This window comes from Cuculus canorus, chromosome 1 (genome assembly GCF_017976375.1).
Source record: "Cuculus canorus isolate bCucCan1 chromosome 1, bCucCan1.pri, whole genome shotgun sequence".
NCBI lineage: Eukaryota > Metazoa > Chordata > Aves > Cuculiformes > Cuculidae > Cuculus > Cuculus canorus.
The window spans coordinates 36,264,486-36,282,174 of NC_071401.1; the positions used below are offsets into that span (position 1 = coordinate 36,264,486).

The window sequence follows — 17,689 nt, forward strand, 5'->3', positions numbered from 1 at the left end:
CGGGAGAAAGCCCATACAAACTACAACCTAGTATTCAGATATTTTAGCACTGAAAGGGCTAAAGGGGCTGAATGATTTGCAGTAAGACATCTCTAAAAACTTATTCTGTAAATTTTATGTTGTAATACTTTGCAACCAGAAGAGCTGGTAAAAACATGAAACTCGGGTGATCTTTACCCCTCTCCCTCATGAAGTCTTTTTCTGGCAAGGTTGTACAAAGTAAAATGAGTTGCCAACTTTCATGGTCTTCTGTAGCTTTCAAGGATACAGAGATGTGGAACATTACATGCGGTCTTATCAAGAAAATCTCACCACGCTGGATCTTTTAATGGCATTAAGTTTAGAGGAATGCTGTGACTCAACAGGAGTATATTTTTATTCTTATCAGGCCAAACAAATTCTAATAAGGGGGAAAAAAATAACTAGATCCCAGTTAGGTGGAGGCTGAAGTGCTTTTATTTTCAGGCCTGAGCACGTAGTTCACAGAAATAAGACATTCTGCTGAAGTGAACAGGTTGCCTTTAACATAAGCCAGATTTATTTCCTTGCAGGCCTAAGTAATATTCCTGCAATATTCAATTATTGCTAAAAACATGATGTAAGCTTACAGAACACTGCTTTGCAATGGATGAAAATATTAATATGCTATTCAGAGCCTTCCATGAACTACTCCAGAATAACAAAATTACTAGTTTTGAGAACACAGTAGCTTTCTATCAGTATTCCTCTAGTCCGTTTATCATGTAGAAAAGATATGCAAAATTAAAAAACAAACTAAAGATAATTTTAACTACATTACCATCCTGTTTTCTAGTCAAAGAGACAGAAAACCATGAAGAGATTAAGGAGTTAATTAGGACAATTTACAAGACTAGATTTATCATCAGTCATACCTACAGCTGGAGAAGCAGAAGTATCACCATTGCTTAGTCTTCAGCTATACAAACACATTTACAAACAACTAATATTTTCAAATTACATTTTCCAGGGCAACTTAATTTTCAGTCTGGAACACATAGGAAGAGGTTTTGCAATAGAGTACAAGTAGTTCAGTTAAAGCTGTCACAATTAAAAAGAAGTACACAGATATATCATTTCTGAAGAAAGCAAGCAATCTGACATGGTGTTACCCCTATTGAAGATTATGTACCTCCAACATCCTAGTAAATAACTGATATCATTGGTCACAAGATATACAAATATCTTCAGTGTACAGCACAGTGTTCTTAATAAGCTGTCAAAAGGCCTGATCTCAAAAACATCAAAGAAAGCAAGAGCCCTAGAAGTACAACAGGACATAACAGCTGAGGTTCACAACACGTGCAAGACAGCAAGAAGACTACTCACAGAATGGAGCATTGTCTCTTGAAAAGGTCATACCTGATGAAGCCATTTGTGATGCAACTTCTGCACCATCCAGCTAAGCACAAGTAAGTCAAATACTACTTGGCTCCATGTAATTTCACAGTAAAGAATCTCAGTGTCATACAAAAGAGGGTGATCTTATACTGCACATCCAAACTGTAGCACATACTGAAAGTTAATCTGCAAGACAGAGTTTAAGAAGTTCAGTCACTGTCTATACAATTATCCCAGTCATCTCTGGGTCGAGACAGTGAAATGAAGCAAAGAACTGAGAAATGTCATTTAATTGGATCAACAGTACTCGTTTGATCTTTTGTGTCATTTGATTTATTTCTTTATCTTTGCATATGCATATTTATAAACAAAATTCTATCTAAATGCAGTACAAGCAGTCCAGGCAAACAGGACCAGAATGCACAAGAATGTCATCTTCTCACACAGGATTCTGGTCTCATGTCTCTAGCACTTTTTTCCATCATCACTACAGCTCAGCATGGCCTGGAAACAAAGAATTCCCCAGTACTATATAGGTTATAATCTGTATCACCAAAAAGCTTGGCACTCTACCAAAAGGGACAGCATCTCCATTCTTCACAAGTGCTCTTTTCACTAGATAAATACAGAGTGACATTGCTCATCTGAGTTTTGGAATGAAAGTAACAAGTTTAAAAACAGTATGTTGGGTAGTTGAATTCAGACCATGCCTGGCACAGATAGACATTGTTCATATGCCATCAGAGAAGCAAACGAAGTCTGATTTGTTGATCATAAATGGAATTAGAAGATAGACAAGCACTCAGCCATCCCCCCCAGTGCCAATACAATAGTTTTAGGTATGCAAAGTAACAGGATCTTGAGAAGCTAAACGTTAATTTCAACATGTGTGCCTTCCACCAGACTTGAGTTGACAAAAAATAAAAAGTACCACAGCCTGGTATCTAAACCCCTTCTGGATCTTCATTTTTGCTCTCCTTGCAGAAGAAAACAAATAAAACCACATACTACACTCTACCCAAAAAAAAAAAAACAAAAAAAAAAAAAAACCCACACACGCTATAGCTTCTCTGATACACCAAGAAGAGCATAGCGCCTACATGTAGCTCTGAGAAAAAAAAAAAAAAAGAAAATAGAAAAAGAGGTTTAAGCAAGATGCAATGAGTTTTAAAAGAACTGGCTAACTTAAGCCTGAATGCTGAAACTAGATAAATGAAGGCTTAGCCTATCACAATCCCCTCTGTACCTCTTTAAATTACAAAGTGAGAAAGAACTCTCACACTGCCCATTAGTTCTATCATCAAAAAGAATCAACACTCACTGTTTTTTCCCCGAAGGCTATTTTCCGGCAGAAATACAGCCGGAAGACTGAAGCAGGAATTGCAAGGAAACCTGTAGACTCAGTTAGAGACATGTAAATTGGATGATTACAGTGGATGCTATTACTTTAGGATCTCCTTTGTCACAATATTCCCTCAGTAATTTTACTACCTCAGTCCCTAACTGCAATTTAGAAACTGCTGTATTACCCCTCAGCAATTCCTATTTTAATTTTCCATATACTACTTCAGCATTTATTTAATGGCTTTATCACACACTCTCTGTTGCTTGGAAAGCAGTGTGAAAAGCAATCAGGGGCAAAATTATCTTAACAAGACAGCTTCTACACAGTAATATTCTTTAGACGTTGATGAGTTAAACTCAAAATTGGTGCTTACAGGTAGGATTATATAACAAAGTACCAGAACACAGCACTAAAATTTAATATCATAACCCACAGTGTTAATTCACGCCAACAAAAATAACAGCATGAGGAATTTACAATTTTACAAAGCTGCAATAAAGTGTTTTAGGTAACATCTGTTCAGCAATCATTTCTTTAAAAGACTAATTTAGATTCAAGGTCTTACACTGCAGCATAACTGCAGCAATAATTCAGTCACTTCATAATTAAAGATATTGACACAGATCGGTCTTACCTTTCTTCTCTATACCACTGAAATGGAAGTGCTTTTGCTTCTAACTACATCTTTCTTTGATTTACAGACACTGTTAAATGCAAGTGTTAATTTGTCTATTTTTAACAGATTGGTGCAAACAAGAAAGCCTTCTTAACTCATATAAATTTCATAAACAACTTAATCAAAAACATGACCTGAAAGTCATAGAATCAGACTAGTTTGGGTTGGAAGGGACCTTAAAATTCATCCAGTTCCAAGCCCCATGACATGCACAGGGACATGTCCCACTAGATCAGGCTGCCCAAGGCCCCATCCAACATGGCCTTGAACACCTTCAGGGATGGGGCATCCACAGCTTCCCTGGGCAACCCGTGCCAGCGCCTCACCACTCTCATAGAAAAAGAAATTCTTCCTCGTGTCTAGTCTAAATCTGCCCCTCTCCACTTTATAGCCATTGCCCCTAGTCCTATCACTGCAACCCTTTGTGAACAGTATCTCCCCAGCTTTCTTGTAGCCCCCCTTCAGGTACTGGAAAGTCACTGTAAGACCTCCCTGGAGCCTTCTCCTGGTTGAACAGCCCCAACTCTCTCAGCCTGTCCTCACAGCAGAGGTGCTCCAGCCCTCTGATCATCTTTGTAGCCCTCCTCTGGACCCGTTCCAACAGCACTGAAGACAAGTCAATGGTACACTGAAATTAACAGAAACACCTCTAACTTGAGCTAGAAATTGAAGTAGATATTTTGAGGAGTAGCTTCCATCAAATGTAGACCCAGTTAAGTGCAATTGGACATCACACAATCTAGGCACTCATTTTTATGATTTCCAAACCTTTCTAAGAAAAAGTAAAAAAAAAAAAATCAAAGACAGGAAGTGGCAAGCAATTGCTTTTTGCCCCCCACCCTCCCAACAGGTTTCAAGTTTCCTGCTTAATGAATACACAGAAAACAGGCATTATGTCTGACATTCTTCAATTAATTTCCTCTTTTGACAAAGCACCAGTCTTCAATGGTGAAGGTAAGAGCTTTCAGTAAGCTGAAGTACCACAAAGGATCATTTACTCTTTTAAGAGTCTCACTCGTGCAAAACTTTTGTACCTGCTGAGCAAAGCTAAGCTGGTGTATGCTTCAAAATTACCATTTTTTGAATTTTTACCATTACTCCTTAATGTTTTTTTCCAAATGATTCTGTATATGAACAGAGAGAACCGAGAACTAACAACTCATTCACTTTCGAGAAGCTGGTTTATTCAGAAAGGCAATACTTCAAGATGATATTTGATTGGATTTGACCACTATAACTGTTCAACCTAAAGACTCATTTCTCCCCCATCCAAATGAAGTGTTTTTTAAATAGGCAGATTTTCCTCCTGCTAAACAAGAATTTTCTTTCGGGAATAAAAAAAGGAAGTGCATGTTAACGATGTCAGCTTTGTCAACCAGCAATCCAATTTCACCTCAAGGCTTGTCAAGGAATCAAATTTGTTTCCAGATTAGCATATCTGCTGTGACAGATCAATATGTTGCATTGATTGGAAGGGCCCAACCTGGAACTTATTTTCAAGCCTTTCGAACTGAGGGAAAATTAGACTAATACTGTCTGAATGACCTGAGTTCATTGAATCTAACAGTCAATTTCATCCACATTTGACAAACATACAGGAGATCAGAAACATAATTCCGGTGAAATGAAGTATGGCACTAAGTATCCCAAACACAGAAAAGGCTACAGTCCATATCTACAACTGCATTACACACAATTCAAAGGGGTGAAGGAAGTTTTATATATTCTGACACAAACCTAATTTAACTAATAACAGTATATTGAAAATGTATTATGGGAAGAGTTAGATGTGAACAAGTAAACACAGATGTACCATCTACCCCTTCCCCCTAAAAAAAAAATCCCAAATCAGTCTTGTAAAATAACAGGGGACAGACAGGAAGGAGAGCTTTAAAATTTTCAATTTAATAGCCGAGTGATAAATATTATGTACTTCAATATATTAGGGCAGAAATTTACAAAGCAATAGAAAGAAAAGCAAATCTCATATTACCCTTCAAATGAAATAACCTAGACCAAGAAGGTGGTTGCTAACTACAACTATTACAGTAATTGTATCTGCACCACCGTGTGTATTTCTTCACCAGAAATTATTAGCCAGGACAAGCCAGGTATTAGAGACTACAGCTCAAAGGTTATAGTAGCTAGAGCAGTTCCTTATGTTTTGAGGCATGGAGCAGCCTGCTGTTCTTTAGTAACAATTAAATTCCACAGATAATGTTTGTAAACTAACCCTCACAACTGTTTACATGAAGACAGAGACACTAAACTCTATTCAAGAAAAAATCCCCTCAGATGCTTTGTATGGTCACCCAGTGAGCTAATGGCATACCTAGAACACAATTCACGTTCAAAGAACTATAATTCTTCAGTCTGCTATCAACATCTCAGGGCAAAATAGAGTAGAGCAAAAAATTTCGTTTCAGTTGGAAGGCACCCTCAACTATCACCTAGTCCAACTGCCTGACAAATTCAGGGCTGACCAAAAGTTAAAGTATGTTCTCAAGGACATTGTCACAATGGCGTCTTTAACACTGACAGGCTTGGGGCATCAACTACCTCTCTAGGAAGCCTATTACAGTGTTTGACCACCCTCTCAGTCAAGAAATACTCCCTGTTGTCCAGTCTAAACTTCCCCGGCACAGCTTTGAACCATTCCCACATGTCCCATCACTGTCTACGAGGAAGAAGAGATAAGCACTTCCCTCTCCACTTCCCCTCCGTGGGAAGCTGTAGAGTAATAAGATCGCCCATCAACCTCCTTTTCTTCAAACTAGTGTCCTGGTTTTGGCTGGCAGTACAGTTAAATTTCTTCTCAGCAGTTGCTGTTTTTTAGATTTAGTTTAAGAAGAAAGTTGCTAACAACAACAAAAACGCAAATATGTTAAGAAATACAGACTTCTTCAGTTTCCCCTGTTTTGCAAGTGTATAGGTGAACAAGGAGCTGGGAGAAGCATAATCAGGCAGTTGACCCAAGCTGGCCAAAGACATATTTGATACCATCATGCTTAGTATATATACTGGAAGACTAGCATATAAACAGAGGCCAGAGCTTGCTGATCTGCGATTGCTGTTTGGGGTGGACTGGGCAATTGCACTGCATCACTTGTTTTATATATTCTTTATTATTATTATAACAATTATTCTCTCTTCCTTTGTTGTTTTATTAAACTGTCTTTACCTAAACCCACGAGCTCTACTTTACTTCCTGACTGCCCTCTCTATCCCATGGGAGGAGTGGGGTGTGAGCAAGTGGCTGCATGATGTTTAGCTGTCCACTGGGACTAAACCATGACTAGATAACCACAAAGCCTTCAGCCATTCCTCAGAGAACATTCCTTCCAGCTCTTCCACCAGCTTTGTTGCTGTCCTGTAGACATATTCAGGGACCTTCACAGCCTTCTTAAATTGCCAGACCCAGAACTAAACACATTATTCAAGGTCAGGCCTTGCCAACACCGAATACACTGGAATAATCACCTCTTTTGACAATTTTTCAAATGCTTTGGAAGTTGCAGTTTGACAAGACATTCTCATGAATTAAGGATATTCTCAGCCACCCCTCTCTGCTTAAAGAGTTTACTAACTGGCTGGGGGGAACAGAGACAGACCAAAATTAAAACCCAAAACCACATACATGATGATCCTACACCTTACAAAGCTAAGTCAAAGTCAACTACCTTTATATTTTTGTAGCTGAGCCAAAAATTGACAGTGTGAGCTCAAAAAGCCAGTCAGTTGATGTCCATGTCTGCATATGCTCAAAACCACCCTTTCCTAGCCTGGGAAATTAACGCATATCAAACAAGCTTATCTGCACCAAAAAGATGGCCTTTTTTCACTAAAAAGCCAATCTAAGAATAAAATCTCAGTGGCACAGCTATGTATCACATATCTGGCAGATATGTTATACTTCAAGTAAATTACTGCATTTCTATTTTAACACATGGTTAGGGAAAAAGTGAACATGATGTCAATACCCTATTTCTGGTTTAACACACAGTTGGGGAAAAAAAGGTGGAAAGTTATTGCAATACCCTATTTGCATAAGAAATTAGCAGTTAATATATGAATAAGAAGTAAAACCTCTTGACTTGGTGCTCTGATCAACCTCAAGCACACACAAATCCATGTCTCCCACTCACTAAAGGAATAATCCAGCCATCAAGTCATATAATATACCAGTAACCCTATCCAACCTTTTAGACTAAGCAGTCCATATAGCTTTTTACTCAGTGATCCTGTAGCAAATCCTATCTATGACTGAAATGTACCTATAACTTAATGCATCTCTAGTAGATTCATAGCCAGTTATGGAGACAAGCAAACAGCTCTTGGTCAGTTTCACACACACCCATTCTAACATGCAAAACCAGGCACAAAGACTTGGTTTAAACAGCAATCTGCCCAGCCACAAAACACAAAGGGTTCCAGCAAACAGGAACGCCAAGAGCAAGTCATGACTTTCCAGAGTAGGATTGGCCAGTCTACATTTTGGTGTTGCTTATTGGCTGACTTCAACAAGCTGCATATGAAGCACGGTACACCCTTCTGAACCTGTGCCTAGGTGCCAGACGTTCAACTACTGATTACAGCACAAAGAAGCCTTAGAATCAAGAATTTACCGTATATTATTTATGTATGTATCTATTACCTATGTATGCATCTGTTCTGTAAGTGCATAAAACAGCTCAGAGCAGGCGGGCTCAGAGCCAGCTAAACAAAGACTAACACAAGCAGCACCTAAATATGAGCATGGTATGGATCTGTTCTGCATGTGGTGCATACAGAACCTGTCATAGCTTTAATGCTTGCAAATTTCTTAACATCCAAACAAAAGCTGGCTAGTTCTGGGTGCTTTTTATTTAGAACATATCTTAGGGACACAGTCTGTTGTGGACAATTATTAGCTGTTTCAAGTTTCCCAATTTCTTGGGGGGCTGGCTGAAATTCCTTAAAATAAAGTTCTCCCTAGACCTGTTTATGTCCCTTATTCAGACTCCAATTTTCACTATACAGTTTACATCACTAAAATAAATAAAAATTCCAGTTCTAATAAAAGTAACAGCCTTTAACAGCTGACAGTGTGTTCTGTTCCCCTTACACCTATAGCTGTCAAACAGCAACTAAGAAGATAAAGCTTTACGATGAAGAGAAGAGACCTGAAAATGTGCTGCAAAATATAGCCAAGTCCTTTCAGGCAGACAAGGAAGATGCAAGCTGGACTTCACTCCTCTCTTGTGAGACCCCACCTCGAGTATCACGTCCAGTTCTGGAATCCCCAAAATAAGGACATGGAACTGTTAGAACAGGTCTAGAGGAGGGTCACAAAGATGATCAGAGGGCCAGAGCACCTTTGCTGTGAGGACAGGCAGAGAGAGTTGGGAGTTGTTGAGCCTGGAGAAGAGAAGGTTCCAGCAAGACCTTATAGCGGCCTTCTCGTTCCTGAAGGAGGCTGACAAGAAAGCTGTTGAGGGACTTCTTAGAAGGGCATGTAGGGATAGGACAAGGGAGAATGATTTTAATTTGGAGAGGAAAGATTTAGATTAGATATTAGGAGGAAATTCTTCACCATGAGGGTAGTGAGGCACTGGAACAGGTTGCCCGGGGAAGTTGTAGATGTCCTATCCCTGGAGATGTTCAAGGCCAGGCTGGTTGGGGCCTTGAGCAGCCTGATCTAGTGGGACGTGTCCCTGTCCACAGCAGAGAGTTTGGAACTGGATTACCTTTAAGATCCTTTCCAACCCAACCACTCTATGATCTTATGACTCCAAGCAAGCTCACACTCTGAAGCCCCGTTAACGTCATTTCATAGCCTGGACCCAGCCCTCTGGACTCTCTAAGGGGTCCAGGTTAGTGACAGCCTCCTCAGCACAGGCACAGCAGGGAGAGGCCCTGCTGGCCCAAGCCAGCAACAGACCCACTGTGTCTGAAAATTCCAGCAAATAAACTCTCCAAGACTTGCTTTGGAGTTTTAGAAAGCAAGCACCCTCTAATCAGGCATGGGCAACCTGAGGGAGCGATCTCCATCAATCATGCACAGCGAGACAAGAGCTGGTTACAGAACATATTTTCCACTTACATGCATATTGATAAATTTTCCCAGAAACCTTATGCATATTCTATTACTTTCCAAGGACTAATTTTAATGTTATTATGAATTGTCCCATGACACACACAGGGACATGTCCCACTAGATCAGGCTGCCCAAGGCCCCATCCAACATGGCCTTGAACACCTTCAGGGATGGGGCATCCACAGCTTCCCTGGGCAACATGTGCCAGTGCCTCACCACTCTCATAGCGAAGAAATTCTTCCTCGTGTCTAGTCTAATTCTGCCCCTCTCCAGTTTACACCCATTGCCTCTAGTCCTATCGCTGCAAGCCTTCATAAACAGTCCCTCTCCATCTTTCCTGTAGCCCCTTCAGGTACTGGAAGGTCCCTATAGGATCTCCTCCGAGCCCTCTCTTCTTCAGGCTGAGCAACCCCAACTCTCTCATTACACCGTTCAAAATATACAGTTAACTTGGGTGAACTCAACTTGTCTTTATCTTAAATCACAACACCCCAGTTTCTTTGCGGCAGAAGCCCTGGGGCGGCCGATACTCACGAATTTGGGTTTCCTGGCATCCGCCGCCTCCCGGGAGCCTCCGGCGCTGCCTGTCTCCGCTGGGCCCTTCCGACGGAGCCCCTTGTTTTCCCGCCCCGGCGGCGAAGACGGCGGGCAGTAGCGCGGCCGCCGCGGCTCCATGGCCGGGGATTAGAGCAGAGAGGAAGAGGAGCGGAGGGACGGGCGATTAGCACGGCTTTAGCCAGACACGGCGCTGCGGGGGAGGAGGGGGGCTCAGCGCTAAAGCCGCCGCCTCAGCGCAGCCCAGTTTTAGCGAGGAGGTTCTAATCCCGGCGGGGGGAGGGGAGCGACGCGCCCTTCTAACGGCCGCCCGGCACAGCCTGGCCACGTCCCGCCGTCCGAATCGTCCCGCCACGGCCGGCCCCGCCCCGCCCCAGCGCGCAGTCAATCCGCGCCGCCGCCGCGGGAACGGCGTTATCCGGTTGGCTGAGACTTTCCGCCAATCGCCGTTGAGGAGCCCCCCCCCCCGCCCCAGTGACCTCACCTGTTGGCACGCGCGCACCGCCCCCGCCACGCCCCTTCCGGACTACATTTCCCATAGAGCACCGCGGCCGCGCCCTCCCGCCCGCACTGGGATATATCTCATAAAATCATTGAGTTATAGAATAGTTTGGGTTGGAAGGGACATTAAAGGTCATCTAGTTCCAACCCCCTGCCATGGGCAAAGACATCCACTAAATCAGGCTGCCCAAGGCCCCATCCAGCCTGGCCTTGAACACGTCCAGGGATGGGGTATCCACAACCTCTCTGGGCAATCTGTGCCAGTGCCTCACTGCTCTCATAGTGAAGAAATTCTTCCTAATGTCTAATCTAAATCTGCCCCTCTCCACTTTATAGCCATTGCCCCTAGTCCTATCACTGCAACCCTTTGTGAACAGTATCTCCCCAGCTTTCTTGTAGCCCCCCTTCAGGTACTGGAAAGTCACTGTAAGACCTCCCTGGAGCCTTCTCCAGGCTGAGCAGCCCCAACTGTCTCAGCCTGTCCTCACAGCAGAGGTGCTCCAGCCCTCTGATCATCTTTGTGACCCTCCTCTTGACCCGTTCCAACAGCTCCATATCTTTCTTATGTTGAGGATTCCAGAACTGGACACAATACTCCAGATGAGGTCTCACAAGAGAGGAATAAAGCAGCAGAATCCCCTGCCTCGACTTGCTGGCCACACTTCTTTTGATGCAGCCCAGTATGCTGTTTGCCTTCTTGGCTGTGAGCACACATTGCCGGCTCATGTTGCGTTTCTCACCAACCAGCACCCCCAAGTCCTTCTCTGCAGGGCTGCTCTCAATCACATCATCCCCCATCCTGTATTGAAACACCCAATTGCTCCAACCCAGGTGTAGGACCTTGCACTTGGCCTTGTTGAACCTCATGATGTTCACACAGGCCCAATTCTCCAGCTTGTGCAGGTCCCTTTGGATTATATCCTGTCATTTTGGTGTGACAACTGCAGCACTCAGCTTGGTGTCATTTTCCATAGAGCAGCACGGCCCACGGTGCCACATAGCAGCTGCCATAGTGCCTAGCGGCCTGGGAGGGCTTGGAGTGAACCAGGGAGGGACCCTGGGGGCCAGCACGTGTGCGAGGCTTCTTGGCACATAATAGCTTTCTCAGCTTTTATCAAAAACAGCATGGCCAGCAGGGCCAGCAAAGTGATTGTGCCACTTGCTGGTGAGAAAGCACCTCAAATACTGTGTTCAGTTTTGCGCCTCTCAGTACAAGAAGGACATGATGCATATTCTATTCCTTTACAAGGTCTAATTTTGATGTTATTATGAGCTTCACAACAGTCAAAAACTCTTACCAATTTGGAGCTGGCTCCAGGTCTCTGCTTGACCTTGCATTTGACATAGAGAAACACTGCAAACAGCGATGATGACAGAAGAAGAGACATCTGTTCAGCGTAGATTATTCTTCACGCAAAACTTTATCATCTTCAAAGAGTGACCAGCATCTGGAAAAACACTGTTTTAAGGAAAACATGCTGTCAGAGGGACTTTCCATCTAACTTTCAAAAATACAATTACTTAGATGAGACTTAGCTCTACTTCAGCTTAAATAAAAAATATCCCACTCTTTGTAATATTAACTACTTCACATATCACTGGAGTGTGTCCAGAGAAGGGCAACAAATCTAGTAAAGGGGCTAAGAATAAGTCTTATGAGGAGCGGCTGAGGGAACTGAGGTTGTTTAGCCTGGAGAAAAGGAGGCTAAGGGGAGACCTTATCACTGTCTACAACTACTTGAAAGGAAGTTGTAGCAGGGTGGGTGTTGAGTCTCTTCTCCCAAGTGACAGGTGATAGGACAAAAGGGAATGGCCTCAAGTTGCACCAGGGTAGGTTCAGATTAGACATAAGGAAAAATTTCTTCACTAAAAGGGTTGTCAAATATTGGAACAGTGATTGAGTCACCATCCCTGGAGATGTTTAAAAGACAGGTAGGTGAGATGCTCAGGGATATTATTTGATAGTGGACAGGTATGGTTGGACTCAATCTCCAAGGTCGCTTCCAACTTAGTGATTCACTGATTCTTCGGGGCCTGGGGCATCCTGCTTTGGTCCTCTGGAAGTTTTATGCTGCCCCATAACCACAGAGGCCCTGGTCACCCTGTCAGGGCAGTGTCCTGATCAACAAACAGTGGGTGTCAGGGGGAAGTGAAGTCCCTTGGAGAGGGGCTGTCTGTCCCCTCTGGCAGGGAGATCGAGGTGTCCCGTCCCCCCCCAATCTGCTCTGTGAAAACACCAGTAGCAGATAGGTCAGACCCTGTGTTTAGGGTTACAATTGCCTCCACCAAGGGGTTAAGACAAGGCTTTACCCCCTCAGGAAAGTTTTATTCCTTGGTCTCCTAGGCCCCACCTTTTCTGCTAAAAGATCTGATCACCAGCAGCTGAAGGGCAGGACAGGTTTCCTCACTTATTTGGTATAGGATGCGGGTTTACAAAACCTGGTTTTACTGAAAATTCCGATTTCATACATAGAGTGGCTGTTTGATGGGTGAAGACTGGTTAATCTATTTCTATATTACTTTTTTAATAGGGTCTTGATTATTTACTATTTTTATTTGTATATTATAGAATCATAGATTGGTTTAGGTTGGAAGGGACCATGAGGGTCATCTAGTCCAACTCCCCTGCAATAAGCAGGGACATCTTGAACTAGATCAGGTTGCCCCATTCAACCTGACGTTGAAGGTTTCCAGGGATGGGACATTCACCACCTCTCTGGGCAACCTGAGCCAGTATTTCACCACCCTCAGCAAAGAAAACCTTCTAACTAATATCTAGTCTAAAATTCTGCTCTTTTAGTTTAAAACCATTTTTCCTTGTCCTATTGCTACAGACCTTGCTAAGAAGGTTTTCCCCATCTTTCTTATTGAAAGGCTGCAATAAGATCTCCTCAGAGTCTTCTCCAAGGTGAACAACCTCAACTCTCTCAGCCTCTCTTCACAGGGGAGGCGTTGCAGGTGTTTGATCATTTTTGTGGTCCTCCTCTGGATCCGCTCCAACAGGTCCACGTCTTTCCAGTGCTGAGGGCTCCAGAGCTGGACACAGTATTCCAGATATGATTTACCAGAGCCAGAGTAGAGGAGCAGAATCATCCCCCTTGACTTGCTGACAACGCTTTCTTTGATGCAGCCCAGCATACGGCTGGCCTTCTGGGCCACAAGTGTGCATTGCTGACTCAATATATTGATATTTTATATCAATGTTTTATTTATTTTCATAAAATATTATACTCTTGCTGGAACTGGGTTACGAAAGCACAATAACACAGAAGACACATACACTCTATTCAAAACAATAGCAGTATTTCCATCAACTTTGGAAAATTTGGATTTTCTTTTGTGACTGACACTGTCTTTGTGGAGGGGCTGTTAACTGTGCTAGCAAGGCCAACAGAACAGGCATACCTACCGTTTGTATATGCTCAATGCAATCTGTTTTCTGTAACAAAAAGACCTCGAAGAGTCTGCCATTTATGGAGTAATACACAAGTAAATAGAGATTTCATTACACTATAGACTAGCAAATCGTATGTTCTTTAGAAAGTAATTGAATACTCAGTACTATAATGGATACTTTTCATTTATCTTTATCTTAAATTAACAGTAGTTAGAATAATGATGCCAACTGGAGACTTATATAGAGGAAAACCTATTGCTAAATCTCAATACATCATTAAGAAAAAGAAGAATAATATTTCTAGAGTGAAACAGAAGGATTTTCCTTCTGTTATTCAGTAAGAAAGATGCTAGGGTTTCCACACCTTTTTTTTACCATTTTGTGTTGTCTTGAATGCAGTAAAAATAAAATGCACCCTCCAACAACTGCATCCACTTTTTTCCACATTATTTGAGAGGTTTTCATTTCAGTGCGATGACGTCAAAAGAATAAATATCTCAATTCTTCAGCATGACTTAACATAAGCAGTGACCTACAAAACGTAATGGCTAACGCTACATGGAGCTCCAGTGACACACAGGAGAACTCAGCTCCAAACTGGACCTTGTAGGACTCGGGTTTGATCTTAATGAACTGTAGGGCTATGTAAATTAGATGCTAGTATTACTTGTATACATTGCACTGTTCGTCCTTTGGCACATTTCTATAGCTGTTTTGTAAATTTATATTGGAATTCTTTGTGGAGAGTATAATTATCACAGCGTTGTTTAATGTCATGGTTAATGATTTCCTGGAACATTTGATTAGAAAATTAATCAGGCTATGTATGCATATGATAAAGATGTTTAAATGGACCTCCTAATTGCACTGTGGTAGAATACAATGGCTTGTGCCAATATATCACTTTCAAGGTGACGTATTGCAATAGTAGAGAGACACTAAAGGGAATAATTTATCAGATAGTTTTACTAAGCCAAAAGTAAATGTTAGTACTTTTGATCAATTATTATTATTTTATACTACTGCTCTTGTGCTTGTTAGGTGCTTCACAGAACAAATACACTCTTCCTACAGCTTAGTTGCCCAAGATTAATCATGACTGTGGAAAAAAGAGGTGAGAAAGAAATTAATCAGTAATACCATAATTGTGCAGAGATTATACTTAGCATGCATATTGTCTGGGGCATGAATATAGCTTGGTAATTTTGCATTATTTTTGTTCTGGAATGAGGATTTTTCAATTATAAAAGTGTGAGACAAAGCAAGCGTGTGAAGTTAAACAGACAGATGTTTCCAAAACTGGTCCTTTGGATTGGTGGTTTTAATTAGACCCTTCCCATTCTGTTCCATCTCTTTATATATATATATATATATATATATATATATATATATATATATATATACATACATATATACATATACTGTGACTCAGGTCTGAAACAAAAAAAAAAAAACAAACAATACCTTCCTAATATTAATTGTTCCAGGAAGGCAGTTTCTTTAAATAAATCCCTTTGCATACTGTTTGCAAGCTGGCTTTTGACTGAGTTTAAGGAGTTCTCCATGTTTAATTTGGAGATGCCTAGTTCTTGCCTATAAGAAGAAGATAAAACAGTTAATTAACTGTTCTTTAATTAGGTTCGTTCCTCTTAAACTGTCACATAAAAGTTATGAAGGATTTTGTGAACATTATTGTTGCTTTTATACAGCAAGCATACAAGTTTAACTGTCTGTATTACTAACACTGTTTTTTATATTCTAACAAACAAAACCTTCCAGAGCCACAGTTCCATGGCTTGGCAGAAGCAAGGCAAATGGCAGACAGATTTGTCTTTCCAAGAAAATGGTTTCTTCTTTCTCTCCTGAAAAACACTTAACAGACCATTCAGTCCCAAATCCGTCAAACTTCCATCGCTGTTAGTATGCTGTGCTGATTGAATATGTATCTTAGACTTTTCCTAATATCTTTTCAAACAGTTAATAAAGTAGTTACACCAAGTTATAAGATTGTCAAATTCATAATACCAATAAAAATTATGTTTGAAAAACACGGCCTGTCTTCATGTCTTATAGAGACAACTGATGCTGTTTGTTATCTAAGGAACTCTTTAAAAGTTGCATTTTCATATTGCAACAGCAGTCATTAATAATTTAAATGTTTTACAATATAATATCCTTCAGTGTAACCTATGGATAAGATGATACTTAATTTTCACAGCATGGGTGGTTCTCGGAGCCTATTATTGCATTATTAAGATAATGGGTAGATAAAAACTCAAATTTTTCATCTAGTCTATTAAATTTATGAAGGAATTTGGCTGTTAAAAAGTTTATCATACTAATAAATGTACAAATTTATGCTACAGCTGATGAGAAAATTCACGCTCTGTTTAAATATTGAAGTTTATTGAAGAAAATTTACCGTGTTTTTTCCTGTAAAACAACAGATAGAATTCTTGTGGGTTTTTGGATATCAATTGATTGTAATTTAATCAGCATCGCTGCTGCTATATTGTGTTGGGGCACAGACTAGGAAAAATGAAAATCCATGGCTAGAACCCTATGCTGGAAGATCATGGTTATCAATCAGTACAAGGAAGCAGCTAGGAATATGCAGCCTAATAAGACACTAGCCTGAAATTTTTATGGGGAAAAAGCTATTGGACATTTTTTGATGTGCGGTTTTGGTTATGAAGTTAGTTATGAGCAGCTACAGAGTTATGAGTCTATTAAAACATGACAAAATGGAGTTTTAGGTTTAATGCTCTTTTTATAAAAGATTGAATTTTTCCTGTGCTTAAGCTCGTCATTGAAAAAACTTCTGCTTGTTATGAATCTGCTTAAAGGGAGTCGGAGAAGTGAATTTAGGCTAAACCCTAAAAAACACTAATGTCCTTTGAGATTCCTTGGCTTCTGTTATTGGTAGCAAGATTGTTTTACTCCTGCAATGCTTTAAGAATGTGTGATGTTACTTGTCTTATTATGATGTTTTTTTAAAATCCTGCCTTTACTCTCATCTGTGACTGTGACTCTCATCTGTGATTGTGCTACGTACATTGGAAGTACTCAAAACATTTGTTTACCATCATCCACTGGCAGCCTGGCAGACAAGTATGTGTGGACTAGTTACTATTTGTCTAAAACTTTTGAAAATTTTAGGCAGAAGTAGGGCTTTATGAAAGGACAGATAACAGAAGAAAATGCTATCTGGTATGTTGAACGGCACAGACAAGCAGCGTTGAGCCATTTGGATCACAGACTTGGTAAAACTGAACTAGACAGACCTCTTGGCATATACGTTTCTTGTCTCTTAAAAATCTCTGAGCTAGTATTTTCTGAGAACAGATATTTTCCTTCCCTTTCTCATAAAAATAATAAATTATGATTGTATTTCTTGCAATCCATATCTGCCACCAATAGAAATAATTTTGGAAACTAGACACTGAAGTCCTGGAGTGTGCCTAGAGAAGAGTGACAAAACTGGTGAAGGGGCTGGAGAACAAGTCTTATGAGGAGCAATGGAGGGAACAGGGGTTGCTTAGCCTGGAAAAGGGGAAGCTGAGTGGAGACCTTATTGCTCTCTACAACTACCTGAAAGGAGGTTGCAGGGAGGTGGGTGTTGGTCTCTTCTCCTAAGTGATAGATGATAGGACAAGAGGGAATGGGGCCAAGCTGCATCAGGCTAAGTTTAGATTGGATGTTAGGAAACATTTCTTCACTGAAAGGGTTATGAAGCACTGGAACAGGCTGCCCAGGGAGGTGGTTGAGTCACCATCCCTG

The 17,689-nt window shown here is 41.1% G+C and overlaps 1 protein-coding gene across 1 annotated transcript in view; it reads right to left on the reverse strand.

The window, feature by feature from the left end:
* DIAPH3 (diaphanous related formin 3) overlaps positions 1-10,344 on the reverse strand; it is a 223,510-nt gene extending 213,166 nt beyond the window's left edge. The window contains exon 1 of the mRNA XM_054056201.1: positions 9,991-10,344. Within this exon, the coding sequence (XP_053912176.1) occupies positions 9,991-10,131 (141 nt within the window). The 5' untranslated portion in view covers positions 10,132-10,344. The remainder of the gene's footprint in view (positions 1-9,990) is intronic.
* Positions 10,345-17,689: the final 7,345 nt, after the last annotated feature.